Source organism: Podarcis liolepis, assembly GCF_965112155.1.
Source record: "Podarcis liolepis genome assembly, chromosome: 6".
Taxonomy (NCBI): Eukaryota; Metazoa; Chordata; class Lepidosauria; order Squamata; family Lacertidae; genus Podarcis; species Podarcis liolepis.
This window is the reverse complement of record NC_139559.1, coordinates 76,162,445-76,182,705: the sequence shown is the minus strand read 5'-3', so window position 1 is coordinate 76,182,705 and position 20,261 is coordinate 76,162,445. Positions and strand designations below refer to the sequence as shown.

General features: G+C 41.8%; 2 protein-coding genes and 1 long non-coding RNA gene across 10 annotated transcripts in view; 1 reads left to right on the top strand and 2 right to left on the bottom strand.

The window, feature by feature from the left end:
• Window positions 1-20,261, bottom strand: part of LOC310710274 (uncharacterized protein) — a 982,430-nt gene that overhangs the window by 580,551 nt on the left and 381,618 nt on the right. The gene's annotated exons all lie outside the window — the stretch shown is intronic.
• Window positions 14-10,477, top strand: LOC310710372. 7 transcript variants are annotated; one of them, XR_014527995.1, is made up of 4 exons: window positions 6,437-7,260; window positions 7,752-8,235; window positions 8,928-9,071; window positions 9,214-10,477. It is a non-coding gene; the product is annotated as an uncharacterized lncRNA (long non-coding RNA). The 7 variants fall into 7 exon arrangements; XR_014527996.1 differs by having other exon boundaries at window positions 8,946-9,071; window positions 9,214-9,844; XR_014527997.1 differs by lacking the exon at window positions 6,437-7,260 and adding an exon at window positions 7,275-7,467 and having other exon boundaries at window positions 8,946-9,071; window positions 9,214-9,844.
• On the bottom strand, window positions 10,307-18,721 carry DNTTIP2 (deoxynucleotidyltransferase terminal interacting protein 2). 2 transcript variants are annotated; one of them, XM_083511061.1, is made up of 8 exons: window positions 18,329-18,429; window positions 17,914-18,209; window positions 15,496-17,246; window positions 14,844-14,979; window positions 14,395-14,490; window positions 12,795-12,959; window positions 11,729-11,838; window positions 10,307-10,407 (listed from the first exon to the last, which is right to left on the bottom strand). In XM_083511061.1, the coding sequence occupies exons 3-8, from the start codon at window positions 17,127-17,129 to the stop codon at window positions 10,314-10,316; spliced, it is 2,235 nt and encodes a 744-aa protein (XP_083367187.1). In that variant the 5' UTR covers window positions 17,130-17,246; window positions 17,914-18,209; window positions 18,329-18,429; the 3' UTR covers window positions 10,307-10,313. The 2 variants fall into 2 exon arrangements, with proteins under 2 accessions (XP_083367187.1, XP_083367186.1); XM_083511060.1 differs by lacking the exons at window positions 17,914-18,209; window positions 18,329-18,429 and adding an exon at window positions 18,560-18,721.

The following is a 20,261-nucleotide window of genomic DNA, read 5'->3' as shown; positions in this document are numbered from 1 at the left end:
TGCTCATCAGGAGAGGGACCGATTTTCTTTTTGTTTATGTTATGCTGTAATGCCCCACGGACGTTGACATTGAAAGCACTTATATAGAGAAATAGATCCATGAACAAACAAATAAATGCACAATAAAGTATCAAATCAATGCCTTACACACACACACACACACACACACACACACGATGTAGACTTGTCTTGCCAACTCCATTTGCTCTCCTGAAATAAATACTGGGCTGGATTCCCTGTCAGATTTATGCTGTGCCCTGCGAAGATGCAATCGAGTGGAGAAAGTCGCCCAGATTGTTTGATCACAGATTGTTCCCTTCTTCCCTTTTTCACATCGCTGATCCAAATGACTTCCTTTTGCTCGCCGCAGTGCACCACTGTCTCCACCACAGTCCTTGTTTAGTATGTGCAAACCGTTCACAGAGTGCATGGATGAAGGAGGGGAAGGGAGAACGCCGCATTAGGAAAGCATTGGAGAAAAAAAGGTAAGAGTTTTCCCAATTTGCTTTCAGCTGCAGTAGCCTTTGCTGCTATTTTTGGAGCTTGGTTCTCGTACCTTTTTGTGCGGAGTTTTTATTTTTTTATGTAACGGCAGGGTGAACTTTAGTCTAGCACATTTTATGCAGGTGCATTTTAAAGGACACCAGAAACTATTTTTTACTTCCTCTCCCCCTCGCCCTTCAGCGGTGATCTTATCATCTTCACTTTTGTTTCTGCCCACCTTTCCGGGACAAGATGTAAAATATTGATCAAAAGCAGCAGGTTATAGGGAAAGGTGTGACAAAGCAGATAGACGGTACAGTTCACAGAAAGGCTTGCAGGGCATTATAAGGAGGATCTGAACCCAGAGACTGAATTATGATATGAGGCTCAGCTACAAGGCAATTTAGAGGAATGCAGGAATCAGGTGTGTTCCTACCAAATCCCACATTCCACATATATCAAGGGGTTTCAGGCTGGTCCTCAGCCCCTCTTCCACAAAGACAACAAGGATGACTGTACAGCCCTTGTGTGGGTGTAGAATGCACAGCAGACTTTCACCAGACTTGGGGAACAGGCACTGGTCTTTTTTGACACCTCCTTAAGCAGTGGAGGATGGTCCATTAGGATGAATAGGGCACTGCCGTACCAACCTCAGTCTGCCTTCAGCCAGCCCCCACCTGCTTACTTTCTTACTTCCATCCCATCCAGAGGGTGACATTGGCACTGAGCTACCTCCCCCTTAGTCTCAGTGCTACATTTGTGAAAACTTGGCTAGAAGGAAGATTGAGACAAGGCCAGAATTAGTTGGGCTCTGCCTCTTACTGCCTCTTGCTCCCCCTAGTGTTGGGCTCCTGCCTTGCATCCCAATGGACACCAGCCACAACTGTACTGAAGTTTAATAGCAGAGACCACTTGTGTGCCAAAGGTCCCAGGCTTCAATGCAATTTAAACGTTTCTGCAATTTAAAAGGATCTCAAGGAACAGGATGCTTGCTGTGACCTTGGGGAACATTCACCCTGGCCAGATCTGGGCTAGGTGGACTAATATTCTGAGGCCCACACTATGCATTATGGGTTTGACCACATTTGAGCATCATTTGGGTGTTAATCCACTTTTTCCGCAATTGAATAAGATTGAAATAGTCCACACCAATATGTATTTGAATTTCTATATAAGGAGCAACCACAATCTTTCCTGTTCACACCACAGACGGTGTTACTGTTGCTGTTCGCCCCTACCTTTTAAGTTGTTGATTTTATTATTTAAGTTGTTGATTTTATTATTAGCTACCAATTAGGTAGCTGAATGAAGACAACTGTGTGCATACCTTTAAAAAAAATTTCATGCAAATGAGGTACACAAAAGCACACAGTCAGGCAATCATAAAGGTTCAGCACACATTTTCAGTTTTCTGGATATATATATATATATATATATATATGAATGAGATAGTCACTCACTTTTCAGACTGCTGTTGTAGATTTTTTAAAATGTATTTTGCTTGTGCAGTTTTATAGTTTGGGGCAAATCTTCCACAATAAGAGAAGGAGGAAACCCCATGGGGATGGTAGGATTTACTGGAAACAATTTCATTCCCTTTTTTTGAAAAAAGAAGAATCTAATTCACTGGCTCTCATTGTGCTCCCAATCTGAATTTAAGATGCTGGCTTTGACTATCTATCTATCTGTCTATCTATCTATCTATCTATCTATCTATCTATCTATCTACAATTTCCCACCTTTTCCCCTGGAAAGTTTGGGAGCAAAATATCTCAGATGCCTCCATTCCCCCACTCCGTAGTGCCTGCCTGCTACTTTCATTTAAGTTTAGGTCTCCTAAAGATCCCACTGCTATCTGAGGTGAGTGACCAAGAAGGGGGATTCTCAAATGTGGTGGACAGTGAAAATATTCTTTAAGTGGGCCTTTTAAGAATCTTGATTCCATTGGGATTCCGCTACTGTCTCAATTAGCTTATCAGCTTGTTTCAGATTTTGAGGTTGGATTTTTTTCTTTCTTGATTTGTATATTACTAATGTAGTGTAATCTACGTTAAAAGTATAAATCAATAAAATAAAAATAAACAAACAAAATTAAATAGAAGAAACAATTAATTTAGGCCTGCAAGAATTTTTTAAAAAGCTATCTGTTCTGTCCAACTGCAACCATGGAATGATTTAATCACTTGCCTCATGCCATTCCCCCTGATTAAAAACTAATCCCTGAATCTGCTTCTTGACCGGTAGAAGAAATTGATAGCTACCAGTAAGATATCAGTTAGTTTTCCTTTACTGTACAGGGATCATACAAAGGAGCAAATAACAGCTTCGGGGAAAGATTTTAGTTGGGTCGTCTAGGGTACATGGGAAAAGTCAAGCCTCCCTCCTACATACACCATGGTCCCAGTGCGCACACACCCTGACAACTGCTGTTAATTTTTAAACAACTGGTCTTCTGTGTAGCATCTGGGGGTTTGCCCCTTTGTGGCAGAAGAGAGGGATACAAGCTCCTAGAATAATATTCTACCACCTGATATTCAGCATTAACTACTAAAGCAAACTGATCCTGCATGTTCACTGGGAAATAAGCACCACTTTATTACATGGGCCTTATTCACTTCTGTAAGAAATTGTAGGGCCATAACCTTAGGCACAAATAGTTTATTAGAAGCAGAGGTTGCTGCTACCCACTCATTTTCATGCAAAGGCTTGATCCTGTCTTCTCCTGTCTCCCCCACTCCACAGACCTCTCCTTTCCACATATAGTATGTCTGGCTAGACATAGTAAACATCCAAAGTATTTAGCCAAAATTACAGTGGGCTCACATGATCACTGACACACTGTTATACACAGATGACACAATCTCCTATTCACTAATTATAAAATTCTATCTCTGTTCTGTGGCATCTTGCTAGGCTGTTGTTGTTTTTTGTGTTGGTTTTTTTAGCCAATTTTATTAGCAAATCTTTAAAAACCAAGGTACCCATCCCTGTAGGCTGGATTTTTCCATGTAGCCACTGCCTCTAAGGTGATATGTCACAGATAAAATGATGCCTATTCTCACACACCCTCAGCAATTCCCAGAGCTAGCTCTTAAAAATCCCTGTGAAGAGCCTTGTTAGTGTCTCCAAAAGAGATACATATTTCTCACATGGATGGAAATGGGCTTGGAATGACTGGCAGGCTCTCGGACTGACAGACTGGGAAAAGGTGGGAAGCCTTACACTTCACAGTAGAAATGAAAATTCTGTTTGCCTTTGTAAAACAAAAAACCAGGAGTCTTTATTCTTCTAAGCACACAGGCAGATTGTCTTGCAATGTTTACTTTTCTGCTCCCAACCCACAAATACTTTAAAGTTTATTTATGTCTGTGTGTGTCACACTGCACAAGTGAGGATAAGGTGATAGCAGAGATTAATGACCTTGCTCCATTAACCCCTTGATCAAGGAACTTCTGAAGAAGCCTTGGCCCTCAAGATAGTGTGGGACTCCACTTCCCATCAGCCCCAGCCAGTATGGTCAATGGTCAGGAAAGATGGGAACTTGTCCAACAATAACCTGCTCTACACATTTTCAAACCCTGTTCTAGAAAAACTTGGAGTTCAATAAGAACATACTACAACTCCTATAATCTCTAACCATTGGTCATGCTGGCTGAGGTTGATGGGAGTTGCAATCCAAGATCTTTCGAGGGCCACAGGTTTCCTATCTATGACATATCCCCTTTAAAAAGTAGATAGGAAGCACAGAGCTGCATGGCTGTCCAACCAAAGCAAGGCTATTCTCCTCTTGAGCACGTGAATACACTTTGCTCTATCACAAATGTGGGGAAACATCGGCTCTCCTGACGCTGCTGAACTACAACTCCCATCAGCTCCAGCAATTGTGGCCAATGCCCAGGGATGATGGGAGTTGTAGTTCAGCAACATATGAAAGAACCAAGATTCCCCATACCTGATCTGTCTAGGGTTGCCATATTTCAAAAAGTAAAATTCCTGACACATGCAAAATTGTTGAGCATTTTTTAAAGAAATCAACAAAAATTGTTAAGCCTTTTTTGGGGGGGAACAAACACAAATTATTGAGCTTTTGAGGGCAAACCTACCCCCCCCATAGTGATTTTAAGTTTTTTGAGCTGTTTCCGCTGCTTTTTCCATCGCGTTGGGGAGACTCTATGATAATTAAAGTGGATAAAATTGACTCGTGTTTTCAGTGAAGCTAGGGGCTGAGTAGGAGCTGCTCTCCAAAGTTTCAGGCACCGATATTGCCTATCGTTGTTAGCAGAGACCCTTTAATTGACTTAATATGGGAACACTTTCATGCTCATCTTTAGCCCCTTGCCAGAACTTCCTTCTCTCCTTTTATCTAGGGGTGCAGAAGATAAATTGTGTCATTCATATAGCTGGTACTGACTATGACAGTCATTGCAAAGGGGTGGAGAGAAATGATTTTTGGGAAATAATGTTTATTGTGCATGCCTTTTTATTTTACTTCCAGCAGTGCCATCTACTGGTGAGTGAGAAATAAGGGGTATGCTTTAGCATGAAAATCTGGAAGAATTCACATTAATGTTTTTTGTTTTGAGGGAAGTTTTTAATGTGTGATATTTTAGTGTATTTTTTGTTTCTATGGAAGCCGCCCAGAGTGGCTGGGGAAAACCAACCAAATGGGCGGGGTACAAATAATAAATAATAATAATAATAATAATAATAATTATTATTATTATTTTGTTTTTTTAAATGTAATCAAATAAAAATCCCCAACTTTACTGGCAGTGTTACACTTAAAGAGTCCTCAGGGGCTGGTAACTGATGCAGAGGGTGCCTGTAAAATTTATTCTGGAAGTAAGGTATAGGTATCTTGGGCTAGATGAAGGATGTTCATCTTCAGTGAAGCATCTCTCAAGGCTGCATGGAAACCTGGTAGAAATATAATCTCAAAACCCAAGCAGGTTCATATGTTTGTTTCAAGAAAACTTACTGAAGTGGAGGGGTGACGGATCAATCAATTCCACCCCACCCCCACAGAAAAGGTAGATAAAATTATGACTTACTGAATTGATGTCTCTTGGCAAAAGGTGTGGGCAAAATGGACTGCCAATGATTCACTGTAAAGAGAGGAAAGTTACTGGTGATGAGTGAAAGTTCTTCCATGCACTTTGGAAAATGGTGGCCTTTTAAGAAAGGATCTGACACACAAACAAAAATAACTCCTAAATTAGTGCATAATTTTACATGGAGTTGAAGCATGAAATGATTGAATTGCTTCTTTAAATGACCAACAGTTTTAGGAAGTGTTTAAAAATAATCTGCATTTAATTTTAAAAACCCAATGACTTCTAGCAAAAAAATTATTAAGAATTATTAATCTTTCCATTGGTGAAGAGTTCTGTGTAATCAAAGAGCTTGCATATTCTTATGCCGCAATAAATTAGTCCAATGAAAGGCACTACTTTATTATTCTCTCTCACCAGTTCAATGTTTTTTTTTAAAAAAACTGGAAAATACAGGCGAACAATTGCTAAATATTTTCAAATGATATTTAAAGACACAACCATAATGAAAAAGGAATATTGTAAGATTCAACAGGCTTGAAATGATCCGATCAGCAAAATTATTTACTAAAAGTACTACATGGTTCAATTCCTACATTGAGTAGATATAGCCCTCTTTTTATTTAATGCACAATGAATTTAGTCAATTTTAGTAACACAGTAAATAAAAGTAAAGTATAGCTACATGCGCTCTGGTACACAATAAATATTTGTTTTAAGGGTGTCCTTGGCAGCCCTGCCCTGCAATAATGAGTAGTATTGATTTCAACTGAAGTTAACACTTAATATGGAAATTAGTTCCATGAGCTGTTTAAAACTCGCAAGGAAAAAATAACAGCAACTTTTCTTTGTGGCGCCACGACATAATTCAGTTTTAAAAGAGCAATGGAACACACCCTTTCCTGCTGCGAAGGACGGGACGAAGTCTTTCTGTGGGTTGTATAGCGAATGTACAAAGAATCCAACAGGTGGCTCCGTGGCGCAATGGATAGCGCATTGGACTTCTAGAGGGTTGAAGGGATTCAAAGGTTCCGGGTTCGAGTCCCGGCGGAGTCGCAGGGAGAATTTTTGTTTCGTTTTGCTCCGCTTTTCTCGCCTACTTTTTTTTTTTTTTACAGAAAGCAGTTCCGCGTCTTAAAATCGGATAAATATTTGCTGAGGCGGCGAAAGCTTGCCGTGAAGGCCAGCAGCGCCAACCCTTTCCTTTAGCTTACACAGCGCCGACTACGGACTTCCCCTCAGGAGGGAGGCGTTGCCTTAGCGAGGCGGCCGATTCTGAGGGGAGAAAAGGCCACGGGGGCGAGGGAGGCCGAGTTACCTCAGAGCGCCAAAAGCCCGCCTTCCCCAGAGCCAAAATGGGGCGGAAGCCTCGCTGCGTCCGGCTACACTCGCTTTCTCCGACTATTGGCATGAGGATGGAAACCATTACGAGTCCCCGCAAAACTCGCCCCTGGCTGTCCGCTTTCTCGCCTGCCTGCGCCGCCATTGCAAGGCTGACGGGGGAAGGAAGAGCCGCCTCATGGCCGCCTCAGCAGGGCTGGCCTGAGGCAACTGCCACGGCTTTACCCGCGCGGCCAGGGCATAGTGGAGCAGGAGTTTACTGTTTCGACAGCATCTCCCCCAAAAGGCTAGAAGCAGTTATTCATTTCTTTTGCTTACATTATTTTTTTAAAAATAAAAATATTCGCCCCCGCAGCTCCAAGGAGCTCGTGAAGTGGCGCAGCAGGTGGTTCTTTATTTATTGTTTATTGAATTTACTGTATATACCGCCCTTATACCCGGAGGTTTCATAGGGCGGTTCACATAAAAGGATCAACATAAAAACCACAAACTCAAACTAAAAATAACAGCCCAATTACACTCCCCCCAAAAAGAGACACACATTTTTTAAAAGGGCATTCCTCTTCCTAGTACCTCACAACGACCCTGTGAGGTAGGTTAGGCAGAGAAAGCGTGGGGAGGGGGGGACATGATTGACTCAAGGTGGGCTGAGTGGGGGAATATGAACCCTGGTCTCCCACCCGGGATCCTTTTCTTTGTATGTGAGCAAGTGGCCCGCATAATGCCACCTCAGAAGTAAAACCCGCCAAGTCTCAGCCTAAGCAAAGGAAGTAAAGCATGCATGTGAACAAAGAGACGGGTTACAGAAATAGGGCAGCGAGATGCTGGTGCGTTTTTTATCCTATTTAAAGGCTGCTTTTATTCCATTTCTCTCAGCTAAAACTTTTTGGCAAGGCCTGTATGCACATTCCAAGCACGTTCGCATTTCTGTCTCAGCGATGTCTACGCTGGCTTGGTCCTGTGCACAGAACGGAAAGATGGCAGGATCCCCACGGGCGTCTGGCTTCAGGCACTGGCATGACATGAAGGCTAGCAACATCAACCCCACCGGTGTGGGAATAATCCCATCGCATGGAGACGGCTATGTCAGGTCATGTACCCACAGCAGTGACCAGGTGAGGGATGACCGCTGGGAGGAGCGCAGAAAGAAGAAACGCCATGGTGCACCTGCAGCAGCACAACTGGATGCCTTCATCTGCCTTGGCTGCGACAAAACACGTGTCGGTATATGCAGCCACAGCAGGCGCTGTAACTCCAACGGTTTGACTTCTCCTGAAGGCGCACTCTTCCATATTCTTCCAGATGGCAACATCATCAGTGCTAGAGTGCCGCGTGCAGAATTAGCGCTGAGGACATCAAGGTTAGCTTGCCTTGCTAGGGGCCACGGAAATTGTGAGAAACGGATTGTAATCCTTATTTAGCAGCAACCACTTGACCTTCCCAGACCCAAGGGAGAGAATAAAAGCTCTTTCAACAGGCTATTTGGGCAGACAAGCCAAAGCTGTGGATATTTTCAATGGGCAAGGAGAACTGAAGCTGGCACACTAAGTGGGCCCTCTTTTTATTTATAGTTATTTTAAAAGAATCTCTTTGTATGAACAACTTTCTGCTGATCAGACAGCTTATGTAATGTCCCAAATATTCATGAGGTTCAATGAACAGTGTTGCATCACTGCCTCTGTGGAGGGATAATTTGGCGATGTTAAGCATTTTAGAGCAAAATGGAGTCAGCGCTGAGAAGTAAATTCTCAACCCATCTGGGAGAATGATTATAAGACAATAAAACAAGTCCTTTTAGTTTTCTGTAGAAGGGTTACCGCAAATGCATTAAAAATGCTTGTGAAGTCTGACCACTAGAGTTCAGGAGCTGGGATAGTGCACTAGCGAAGCCCTGTAAGTCATAAAACAATCAGGCTTACAGTTGAACTAAATACAAATAGAATACAACGGTAAGCAGAAGCTAACATTCACAAATGGATTGTACTCCTTCCACAGTAGTTTCAGTGCAGGTGCTACAAACCAGTTTATCACATTCTCTCCCTTCTGTCTTAGGTTGAAACGGCTACACAGCCTCTTCAAGATGTGCTGCAGGTGGTGCAATGTCCATCCCATGATCTCCAAGAAGGAACCAGAAATAAGAGTAATCTATCAGGTCCAATGACCAGGGGACGGACATGACTGATCCAGATACTTCAGGCAAGGAAATTTCTTCTGAGTGGAAATTATTGTGTGGCCAGTGAGAATCTCACTAATTGGGTAAGGAGGCAGGTATTCCTTTGGAAGGGAAATGGTAATTATTTTGCTTTCCTTCTGACCTTTCTCATTGTTTCAACAACAGGGTTTGACCCTACAAAAATCATTTACCCACCGAAAAAATGGAAAAACAAATGACTCAAAATGTTTTGCAGCAAGTTGAAGGCTGCCAAGAAGGTACCGGGACCACATTGCTCACTGCTTTTGATGTGAAAGACTAGCACGGAGAGTCAGTGTGGTGTAGTGGATTAGGGGGGCCCAAAGTGCTAGATACCACTCTTATTGGTGACATGAAAAATCTTTAAAATTCCTGTTAACACCATAATAATTCCTAGTGTAATGTCATTTTGTTTTGAGGTGAAATGAGTTATGTGAACAACCCATTTAAAATGTTTCATTATCCCTTTTAAATATGAAGTCTTACCTTGAAAGAAGGTATTATCTTTGACCTTCATATTCACATTCATATTCATTTATAGAACTCGGGTCAGGATTCATCTGAGTCCCTTCAACTGAAGCCCTGTGCAACAACTTCCGCAATGAGGTCTTCCCCTTCTTCTACCCCATGCCCTCTCCCCAATTGGTTGGGGTGGGTGGGTTCGGAGAACACCCAAAACAGCACTTCGGGAGCAGGAAGGAAAGGGCAGATCATTTTGTCTGGCAAGCTTGACATGTGAATGATCAGAAGACTGTGATATTGAATTCCTACCTTTTCCAGAGCATACCTTCACAATATTTCCATAAATTCATTGATGAATATAATGCATTAACGTCACCTGATAGTGAATTCTTAGAAATATTTTAATGGGGAAGCACACACAGGTTTTACACTTTTCTATGCCAACATAGTAAGGTATTTAAGTTTATATTAGAATTGTCATTTTTTCATTTAATTGACCCATATATATTCAGTATGCTTAATCTTGCATAAGTTTATATTTTTCTTTCTGAAGTTTAGTTCCATCATCTTTTATTTATTTTATTTCACAAAATTTATGCATTGCTTGTTTGTAAAGAAAACCTCAAAGCGGTTTACATATTTCAATTCCATTTCCAAGATATTGTTGGAAAACCAGGACCGGCCTTGTCCTCTTCTTCCTGATAAGATAACTAAGTCCAGTTGTTGCAAAATCTTATATATATAATCTTTAACAGGTAATTTAAGTTCAGCCCCCTCCTTTAAAGCTATGTGCGGAATTTTTTCTTCTTCCGATACTTCTTGCCTGCTGCAAGGGCTGATTTTTCAGCAATGATGTCTTGATACTTCCTTTTATTATATCTGAACAAGAGAAATAATGTTATAAAGTATGAATAACATACATTAAAAATATGCAGGTGCAAAGTAACTTTAAGCAGTGTAGTGACTATTATCAGTTATAGACCAAACCCAAAAATAGATTTAATTTAATAATAGCAATTATTGTTGGCCATGATAGAGAAAATGAACCATGGTATTCAATGCTGGTGCATTTGAGTACCAGAACAAACACCAGAAGAGAGCTGTTGCCTCATACCCTCCTTGTGAACGTCCTGAAGACATGTGGCTAACCACTGTTACAAACAGAATTCAGGACTAGAAGGACCCCTGGTATGATCCTACTAGCTACAATAAAACTGAGAAAAGATTTTAGATGGTTTTTTAGAATAAAACTAGTTCCAAGAAACTTAAAAAAGGAACATTTTTATAGCTAAAAGCTTAGTTTTATATTAGTATAAAAGCAGGTATGCTATGATGCCAATTCTACTAGTCACAACTGAAATTACACTCATTAATTGATTAAAATTAAACAGAAGTACTGTTTCTCATACACCCTAACAAGAGATTGAACGGGCAGCAATGAATCATCATGCATGTCCCAATCAGGCACAGAATCTCAATATTGTCTCTCCAACATAAATACCTTAAAACGGGAAGAAAATGGGCTCTGTCTTAACAGGCAAGCAAGATGCTACTACAACATGCAGTATGAACTGCAGTATGCAATTCTTACAAAGACAGAGGCTGGAATTCAATGTTGCATAACTAGATGCTTGCTCAAAGGGGATTCACATTCTTCTCTGCACTGCAGCTCCCCATTCACCCTCAAAATCTGCTCCAACCTACTGTACCAGATTCTGATGGCACTCATGAGGGGAGGAGAGAAAAGTGAAGTCCCACTGTGAGCATAGGTCCATTCTGCTTGCACACTGGGAACACCCCAAAGAGATGAAGTATCTCTGCCGACTTTTCAGGATTGTCTTTTTCTCCTGCATCCATGAATATGCAGTTTTAAAAATAAAGAAACCCACCCTGCTTTTCTTTATAAATACACAAAGCACTTACAGCATTACTCACGTGACATCAAAGCAATAAAAACACAACCCCAAAGAGACAGTTTCAGTATAATCTGAGCACTGAAATGGACAAGGCCCTGTGCCTCAAATTCCAACCAACTATGCTTCTGAAAGTGTTTGGGATGCATAGCAGGGCCTCCGATGTTAAATGCACAAGATCATATGGGAGTAATGTCCTCCAGAAATTGCTAGTAAAACCTTAACACATTCTTTGACGTCATCACATCGCTTGTATAAAGTTTTCAATTGAAATTCATTCCAAATACCTTCTAAACTCAGAATCTGCCAGAAGTTCTTCCACTATGTTCTTCTTCCTCTCTTTCTTGGGAATTCGGGCATGATAGAAGTCTATTGGAGAATCCACAACAGTTCCAACCTGAGAAAAGAAAATATAAGGTATTTTATAGCTATATACACTTGAAGGGCTATTTTTACAAAAGAGGGGTCACTGGACAAACAAAGAGCAGTGATGCCCAGTACATACTACACTCTCAAACACAATTGCTAAATACATACAACACAGTGAAGAACTTGCTATATCCAGAAAAGGTTTTGATATAAAAGAAAGAAAAGCAGCATGCTAAGACACTTTTATTGAGCTCATCTTAGGGGGAGATTCATAAATCTAGCATACAATTAAACATGTTTACAGAATTTAAGTTCAAATAATGGTGCAAGTTCAGCTGAATCCATCTGACTCTTCAGTATGCTTATCTGTAGTGATGGACAGCATTGTGGAGCTGTAATATCCCAGTGGTCGAGTTGCTGCTGCATAGTGGAGTGGAGGGGGTGATGTCAGCGCAATGCAAATACCCTGGCAGAGCCACCAACTCCCCTCCCCTTGTGTGCTGCAGGGACTCAGCCACCAGGAGGTCTGGTGAGCAATGCAGCCCCACCATACCATCTACTTACTATTGCTTATATGTGCTTTGGACTCTAGTAACTGGCTACAATAAAAATATATACAAGGAGTGAAGCTTTGGATGCAGCAGGGAGCCATGTACTTACTTTTTCAAGTAGTAGCAATGAAAAAAAATGAACACAGAAATGTTTTGTGCATACTACATTTGAAAGTCAGGAGGCAAAAAGCATTATGCTGAGCAAATGGAATGCAACTGTTAATGACTGAAGGAAGATATATGCTGGAATACAATGAGCCCAGATTTCGGAGCATATTTTAATGCAGTGTTTAATTCTTAAGGTGGCATGCACGTACAAAATTTATTACCTAAGGAAAGTAGATAATGGTCAGGATGTTCCAAAGTATGCTTAACTTCAGCGTGGTGTAGCAGAAACCCAAAACCAGTTGAAAATATCTTCTCATTTTCTTACCTGGAAGTATTTGGGGAGACCTTCTCTGTCATTCTTTTTATAAAATCTCTTAGGATCTATGGCTGCCCTCATCTTCAGAGCCTTAAGGTCATTTTTCAATTCATCAGTCATTTCTGGGGCTTTCATACCAAACCAACCGTTGCCTGTTGTTTTCTCTCGCTCTGCCTGTATTCAACACACCAAGAAACAGCAGTTCAATATTTGTCCACTTGCTAATAAACAACTGCATTTTCATGCAACAAAGTCAGCTAGTTAAAACTGCAAGCAAGCTTTATGATTAAAAGTGTTAGAAGCTGGACATATAACAAAAGGTTATCCTAACGTTTAGAGCTTTACATTAAGGCAGTTTTCACAATATTCAAACATTTTCCTTATATTTAAACAGGCTTAAATGATTTTTTAAAAAAGCAACTGTAACTATCTAAACCAACATTATTAGTTTACCAAGGTCTTCATATGTTATTTTTAAAGTAAAGAAGCACTTTAGAGATTATACAGCTAAGAAGTGGGTAAGGAGTTTAAGTAGTGTGTGGATGTGTATGAGTGTGCATGTGTGTTATCCCCATATAGATAAAGCTTTGGATTTCCTCTGACAATGTTTTGATAATACAGCTTCCCACCACCATCCAGCAGTGGGCATGGAAATACAGCATCTATGGGCTGAAGTCAGACTCTGTTATTAGCCTTTAAACTTTAACTAATGTTTCAAGTTAATACATCTCAGTTTCAATATTACGCTTTAATGCCAAATTAAACTCAAATACCCAAGAAGCTCCTGTAATATTAAGTAACCCACACTTACAAGCTGACATCGCCATATGCGCAGTATCACTCTTTCCTCATTCATTGTAGCCATATCTTCCACATGAAGCTTGCTTCCTCCTCTGTTCCCCCAAATATCCACAAACATTCAATCTTAAGCTTTCACCTTTTTGTCCTCTAAGCTATTGCCTCATACTCTTGCATGGTTCCCCACACCCATCCTAAAGCCCCTGAGTCCTCTTGTCTCTTCAGGAATCATAATCTTTTGGCAAGCCCCTTTCTTCTGGCACCCATGTGCTCTTAAGTCTTCTTCACATGCTGCTGTCTGACTTCACAGGCTAAGCTGTAAAAAAGACCTACTGATTCAGTGTTGCAGTTGTCACATGCAACCACATGAACATTAAGGAGCACTTGATTGAGTCTGATTTCGCTGGCATTTTGCTCAAGGGCTGAAGAGTGCTTTTAAAAAGGAAGAGCCTGTTATTATCAACCTTCATCTTTTATTTGTCATATTTTCTGTTCTTCTTCCAAGAAGTTCAGAGCAGCTTATATGTCACCACCCTTTGGCTGATTAAACGTTATATGGCCTTTTAAATGTGCTTGTGGAAGAGGGGTTATTGCTTTGCTTTTTGTGTTCTTGTTTTGTATTTTTATGTTGTGAACCGCCCTGTGATCTTCGGATGAAGGGCGCTATACAAATTAAATAATAATAATAATCCCATTATCTAATCATTGTAAGGCAGACTAAGCTGAGAAGTGAAGTGACGGGTGCTTACATGCCCTCAGAGTCAGCCCAATTCTTGTAGCATTGAGCATTGCTCAGTGACCCTCTACTTACCCTACGTTGTTTCTTCAGCTGGTGGACCGATTCTTTTAAAGGTGGAACAGATTCCCTTTTTTCAAAATCTGGAGTTATAACACTCTTTTTCAAAAGCTATAAGGGTATATTAAAGTAGCATAATTACTACACAGTGCTAAGCAGACAAAACACAAAAGAAATTTTAGGAAACTTGAAAACTGCAGTTACAATAAAAGTTAAGCTCCCTAAGGACTAGGTCAGGACAAAAAACTGAGTCACAGAAAGGTTACTGATGAGAGTGGCTCAATAGGACTTGTAGAAATCACAGAACAGTTGAGAAGTTAAGCTGAGAAAGGAGCACCAAAGAAAAGAAAATCTGGAAAATGCAGTTTTTCTGGTAAAAACAAGGAGTAGATTCCTTCAATGTTTTATTGAGGGCTTCCTTCTAAGCCAGCTTTTAGCACAACAGTGAACATTGGGTACTTTACCTCATCTTTCTTTTTCTCCTTTAGTGGCACAACTCCATGAAAGCCAGATTTCTGCTTTCCTGCATCAAAATTAATATATGAGCCTCCAAGGTTTTTAACATTTAGACCAGGATCAATGCTGCTTGAAAATGATAAACTAGAAGAGAAAGAAATGTTAAATTTACATGCATTTTGACACCACCTTCTAAAGCTTATTACAGAAAAATATTTAAACGAGCAAACCAAATCAGTTTCGAAAGCACTGACACAGACCTATTAACTCCTTCCCATAGGAACCAAGACATACAAATGACTCTTTAACTGAAGTTTTAACTTTTCCCTAAAGCATGTGAGCTGCAACAGAGGCTTTCAACAGAATATACCAAGGTTGTACACTCCCAATAGAAAGCTCTTAAAAAGCAGCTGAAATGCATATGGCAAATCCACGGACTGTCAATAGCCTAGTTTACAGTAACTTTTAAGCAGCTTTTTTGCCCCTACTCCATGGCGACTATTCCCTGGAAAACTAGAAGTCATGTATCAGACAATTCATGTCTGCCACTGCTTCCATTTTCTCAGACCTTGTAAAACAATAAACAATTCTGCCCCAGATACATGCATCTAATAATACTGCTTAACATAAACTATAACTAAGTTCATTGAGAGAACTTACATTTTATTATTTTCATTTATTAAATCTTCCTCCTCATCTATAAATTCTTCTTCACTGTCTTCCAATTCAGAGGATTCCTCACTTTGTTTATTACCTTCTGTGTCCTTCTCTTCTAAATACCATGATCTGGTGGAGTCCAAGCCAGGAGTTTTATCAATTACAAATAGTTCTTCACTATGTGATTCATGTAAGGTGGTAGTAGTTTTTTTATTAGTATCTGTCAAACTGGCAATTGTTTCTACTTCATTAATTTCTTCTAAATCACTGTTTTCAGATTCTTCACCCTCATCACTTGTAAGAAGTGACACAGTCAAATGTGTTTCATGGCCTGTTTTGGTTGTATGTGAAGATGATTCAGCAACTGGTTCATCTTGCCTTCCATCACTGTCTGAACTTGCAACAGAAATCCTGCAGTCATCACTGTTGCCTTCTATATTTCGTGACTGGATAATATTCTTTTGTGGGCTATCTATTTTTGATGGCTTGCCTACTTCTATTGCCTCTTCTACTTGATACTGTGTAACCTTTCCAGTATCCATTTTTGGGGGTTCCACATTGCTTTTGTTTTTATTAGCAGTTGTCTGTTTCAGGGGCATACTAGACTGATCAAGTTTTATGTCATCATATGGAGAAATGTCCGAATTATTTTTTATAGGTGACTGGTTTTTAGTTACCTTTATGGATTTTTCTAAAGTTAGATCACACACTTCCTCTGTGCTCTCCGCAATTTCATATACATCAGCTAACATTTGTTTTGTGACCAACTCCTTGATATCTTTCTCCTGTCTTATCTTTACCTCCACACTGCCCACAGATTCACAGTTCCTCTCTTTTGTCTTGTCTTTTTTAGGTGATTTTTGTGTGCATTCTCTTGCCTTTCGTGGGGGGCTGCTTGACACAATCTGTTTTGGATCATTGTTGAGAACAGATTCAGAATGGCCCTTTGTTTTACTGGGGCTAGGTTTCTCATTTATCAAAAGAGTTGAGAGAGATGAGGCTTGGTCTACATCTAAATCAGAATTTGTAGGTTGCTCTGAATCAGAGATTACAATAGTCTCAGATTTTGTTACACAGTCAGTCAGTTTTGCTTCTTCCACCACAGCTTCACTTTTTCTTTCAGGCAGAGGCATTGCTTCTTTGGACAATCTCAGCCCCATGCTCCTGGTTATTCGTTTAGACTGGACAGATTGCTCTGCAGAAATACCGGAGCACCATGATTCTGTATCAGAAACTTCTTCAGCTTGGGCCTCACACACTGGTGAAACAGTAGTCTTGACTTGCCGAATTCTAGTCATTCTTGCAACACTTGGAGTCCGTACTCCTGAAACAGTGGAAGAACATGATTCTGCTTCAGATATGTCATCATCTTCTTGACATCTGCTTCCTTCACTAAGAGGAGCTTTCTTGCTCTGTCTGCTTTTATTGGGCGTCTCTGGTGGACAAGGAACTACAATTTTCCGCCTTCTTGTTATTCTTATAAATAAAGGTGTCTGAAGACCGGACACAGAGGAGCAATTTGATTCTGCTTCAGAAATATCCCCATCAGCCTGCAGTTCAGCAACTGAGTCTGCCAAATTTACAGTCTTTCTCCTATTCAGAGATGCCTGCGATTGCGGAGGCTCCTCCGCATCCATTTTTGTTTCAGACTCCTTTGTTTTCTCAAGAGGAGGCTCAGGAACAACTTTTGCAGGGAAATTCACTTTACTTCTCCTAGTTGTCCTGACAGATGTGCTGCCTTCCGTTGAGTCCAGCTGAAAGAAAGAGAATAATGTTGAATAATATGTAAAAGCTATTTCCACAGGCAAAAGCCACATGAGAAACTCCACTCTCAGATTCCAATGCACTGTGGCTTTTTAATCCATTAGCTATTGTTAGAATGAAACAATATTGCACGAATTGTCACAGCAAGTCATCTTCTTAGTTTTACCTTGCCAACAAAAACCATTCATAAGTTTTTTGATAGACATTTCAAAAGATAAGACCCCCAAACTGTTTGCTTTAATGTACCGTAACTCTCACTTGGAGAAGAGGACACTTACACATCTGCTTAGGAGCATAATTCAGCAGCAGTTTAGGGTTTTACTAAAACACCAGAAAGCATCATTATGTCTGAAGGACTCCCATGTTCCCATTTTGACAACGGCTGTGCTATTTAAGTCCCCATGGCTGTATATGTTATGGGAGCATCATGCAGTTTGCAGAAACTAGATCACCAACACATCCACACTGTATGGCAACTAGCTATAGGCAATTCTAAAAAATACTGCTACACTTACCTCACAAACGTACCCATAAAAGCAACGAGGTACAATCTGTTAGCAAGCACTGCCAACCCAAGACATTTGCTGCTTGAGGGAAACAACAAAATGACAATCCCTACTTCTATGTATGGAAACCATGCCAGCAACTGAATCTTACCTCAGTGCTAGCAATGGGACAGCATCCTCTGCTATATGTGAGGGCAGCCAGTACCACAGCTGGCGTATCTTGCAGTGATAGTTCTGCCGCTCAATCTGTCACCTCTGTACCCCGCCCCTCCTAAAGGCAGAGGGTGGTCCTGCCTCGAGGGCTTTCCTTATGGGGTGAATGAGCCCCACTAAGAATAAGCCATAGGTGTACAGCTGAGATATCCGTATCTTCTCTGCAATGTTCTCCTTCAGAAAGGCAGCAGCCAGAACGGTGCCTCAGATTGCACCGCATCTCTCCAACCCCATCTTAATATCCATCATGCAAAACACATATGCGCCGCCCTGCTCCCCCCCTCCAGTGAAGACGAGTGGGGGGGACCGCTTCAGGGCACGCAAGGGCACTTTAGCAGGAGCCCCGCGGCCGCCGCCATCAGGGCTGCAGTGATCCTCCGCAGTGGATCCACGGCAGTGCTCGCGGCGCAACGGTCTCCGGTCTCGCGCACAGAGGCTACGCGCGCTCCCGGGCGGACTGAGGGGTCTGCGCATTCAAACTCCAGCGCGGGAGCTGCGCGGGCCGGAAACAGAATCGCTCGGGCCGGCTGCCCCTTTGTCCCCCCCCCCCACTCTCCCTAGATATCGCTCCGCTCCCTTCTCACCTTCGCTTCTCCAGGGTGGTCCCTGCTCTCCGGCTCACTCCGCCGCGCTCCCCGCCGCGTGGCCACCATCTTCTCTCTTCTTTAATACGCATGGGAAGGAAGCCACTTTCAGCTCGCTTCCGGGTTGGTGTGCTCGCCTAAGTTCTCCGGGTGAAAACTTTCTACCCCCCCCCGAACAGTTCCCGTCAGCGGCACTGGACCGGAACGGCTCGCCTAGATCGCTGCACACGTGGGCTTCCCCCGCTCGACTCTTCCATTCTCTTAGTGGCTGTCTTGTGTGTTGTTTTAGCGTACATTTTAACTATGGGATATTTATATCTCAACGGTTTTGTGTATCTTGATGGTCTTTATATTGTGCTCAGAAGCCTCCTTTGGCATTGGGCTGTATATAGAATCACAGAATTGTAGAGTGTAAGGGACCCACGAGGGTCATCTAGTCTCACGCCCCGCAATACAGGAATCAAATAAAGATAAATAAAACAAACGATTATGACAATAATTCTCTCTTAGTCTGTAGGCAGGAGGTCTGTTGAAGGTGTGGGGGGGGATTAGCAAATTTACTTCAGCAGGGAAAGGGAATTCTGATGAAGGGGAACAGCTTTTAGGAACAGGCGCCCTGGCTTGTCCGTTTCCTGACAGCGGGACTGACAGTTTTCTGTTTTTTATCTGCAGCACAACTTCAAAATGTTTTCTGAGTGAGGGCTGCTGCTTAATCACCGCCACACCTTTATGCATTTCCAGACGTGCTGCTTTTGGCCTTTAAAGCCCAAATGGTTTGGGGCTGGGTTACCATAAGATCCACTTCAGAAGCCTTGCCTCTGTCACATGAAGAGAGGCAGGTAACCCTCACCCCCTGGAACTTTTAGTGGCACCCCACTAAGTTAGCAGCCCTTGCAGGGAAACTTAAAAGGTAAAAGGACCCCTGACCATTAGGTCCAGTTGTGGCCAACTCTGGGGTTGCGGCACTCATCTCGCTTTATTGGCCAAGGGAGCCGGCGTACAGCTTCCGGGTTATGTGGCCAGCATGACTAAGCCGTTTCTGGTGAACCAGAGCAGCGCACGGAAATGCCGTTTACCTTCCCGCTGGAGCAGTACCTATTTATCTACTTGCACTGGCGTGCTTTCAAACTGCTAGGTTGGCAGGAGCAGGGACTGAGCAACGGGAGCTCACCCTGTCACGGGGATTCGAACCCTAGGCTCTGGTTTAACCCACAGCGCCACCCGCGTCCCTGCAGGGAAGCTTAGTTTGCACCAATTTACACCTTTCTATTGATAGGTAAAGACCCAGACTGTTGTAGCATGGACCTCTTTTAAACCCCAAACCTGTGTTCATAATTGGAGCTTTAGTGAATTTTGTTTTTTGTACTTTTTGACTTTATGGGTTTTTAATATTTTATAATTGCAATGTTTGACGTATGCCAAGCTATAAAAAGAACATTGTTATGGAACAGCCTAGAGAGAAGATTAAGAAAACACCTGCTCCCTCTCAGCCGGTGGTCACTGCTTTTAAAAATTGTAGTGTGCAAGCACATTACCAAATGGATCTGACACATGGAAGATCACAGCACTTAATTCCATGACGTAGGAGGGGCTGCAAATCCTGTAAGCAGCTCTGGGATTGCTCCTGGGATCAATTATATAGTGCTCTGCCTATCCCACCTGCCTAAGCACAATAAAATCTGGGACTGGTAATTTTTGAGAT

Coding starts and splice junctions, on each gene's coding strand:
- DNTTIP2 (XM_083511060.1), bottom strand. CDS start 18,628: ATGGTGGCCACGCGGCGGGGAGCGCGGCGGAGTGAGCCGGAGAGCAGG. Junction 14,980..15,495: donor ATAAATGAAAATAATAAAAT/GTAAGTTCTCTC, acceptor TTTCTCTTCTAG/TTTATCATTTTCAAGCAGCA. Junction 10,408..11,728: donor GCAGATTCTGAGTTTAGAAG/GTATTTGGAATG, acceptor TCTCTTGTTCAG/ATATAATAAAAGGAAGTATC.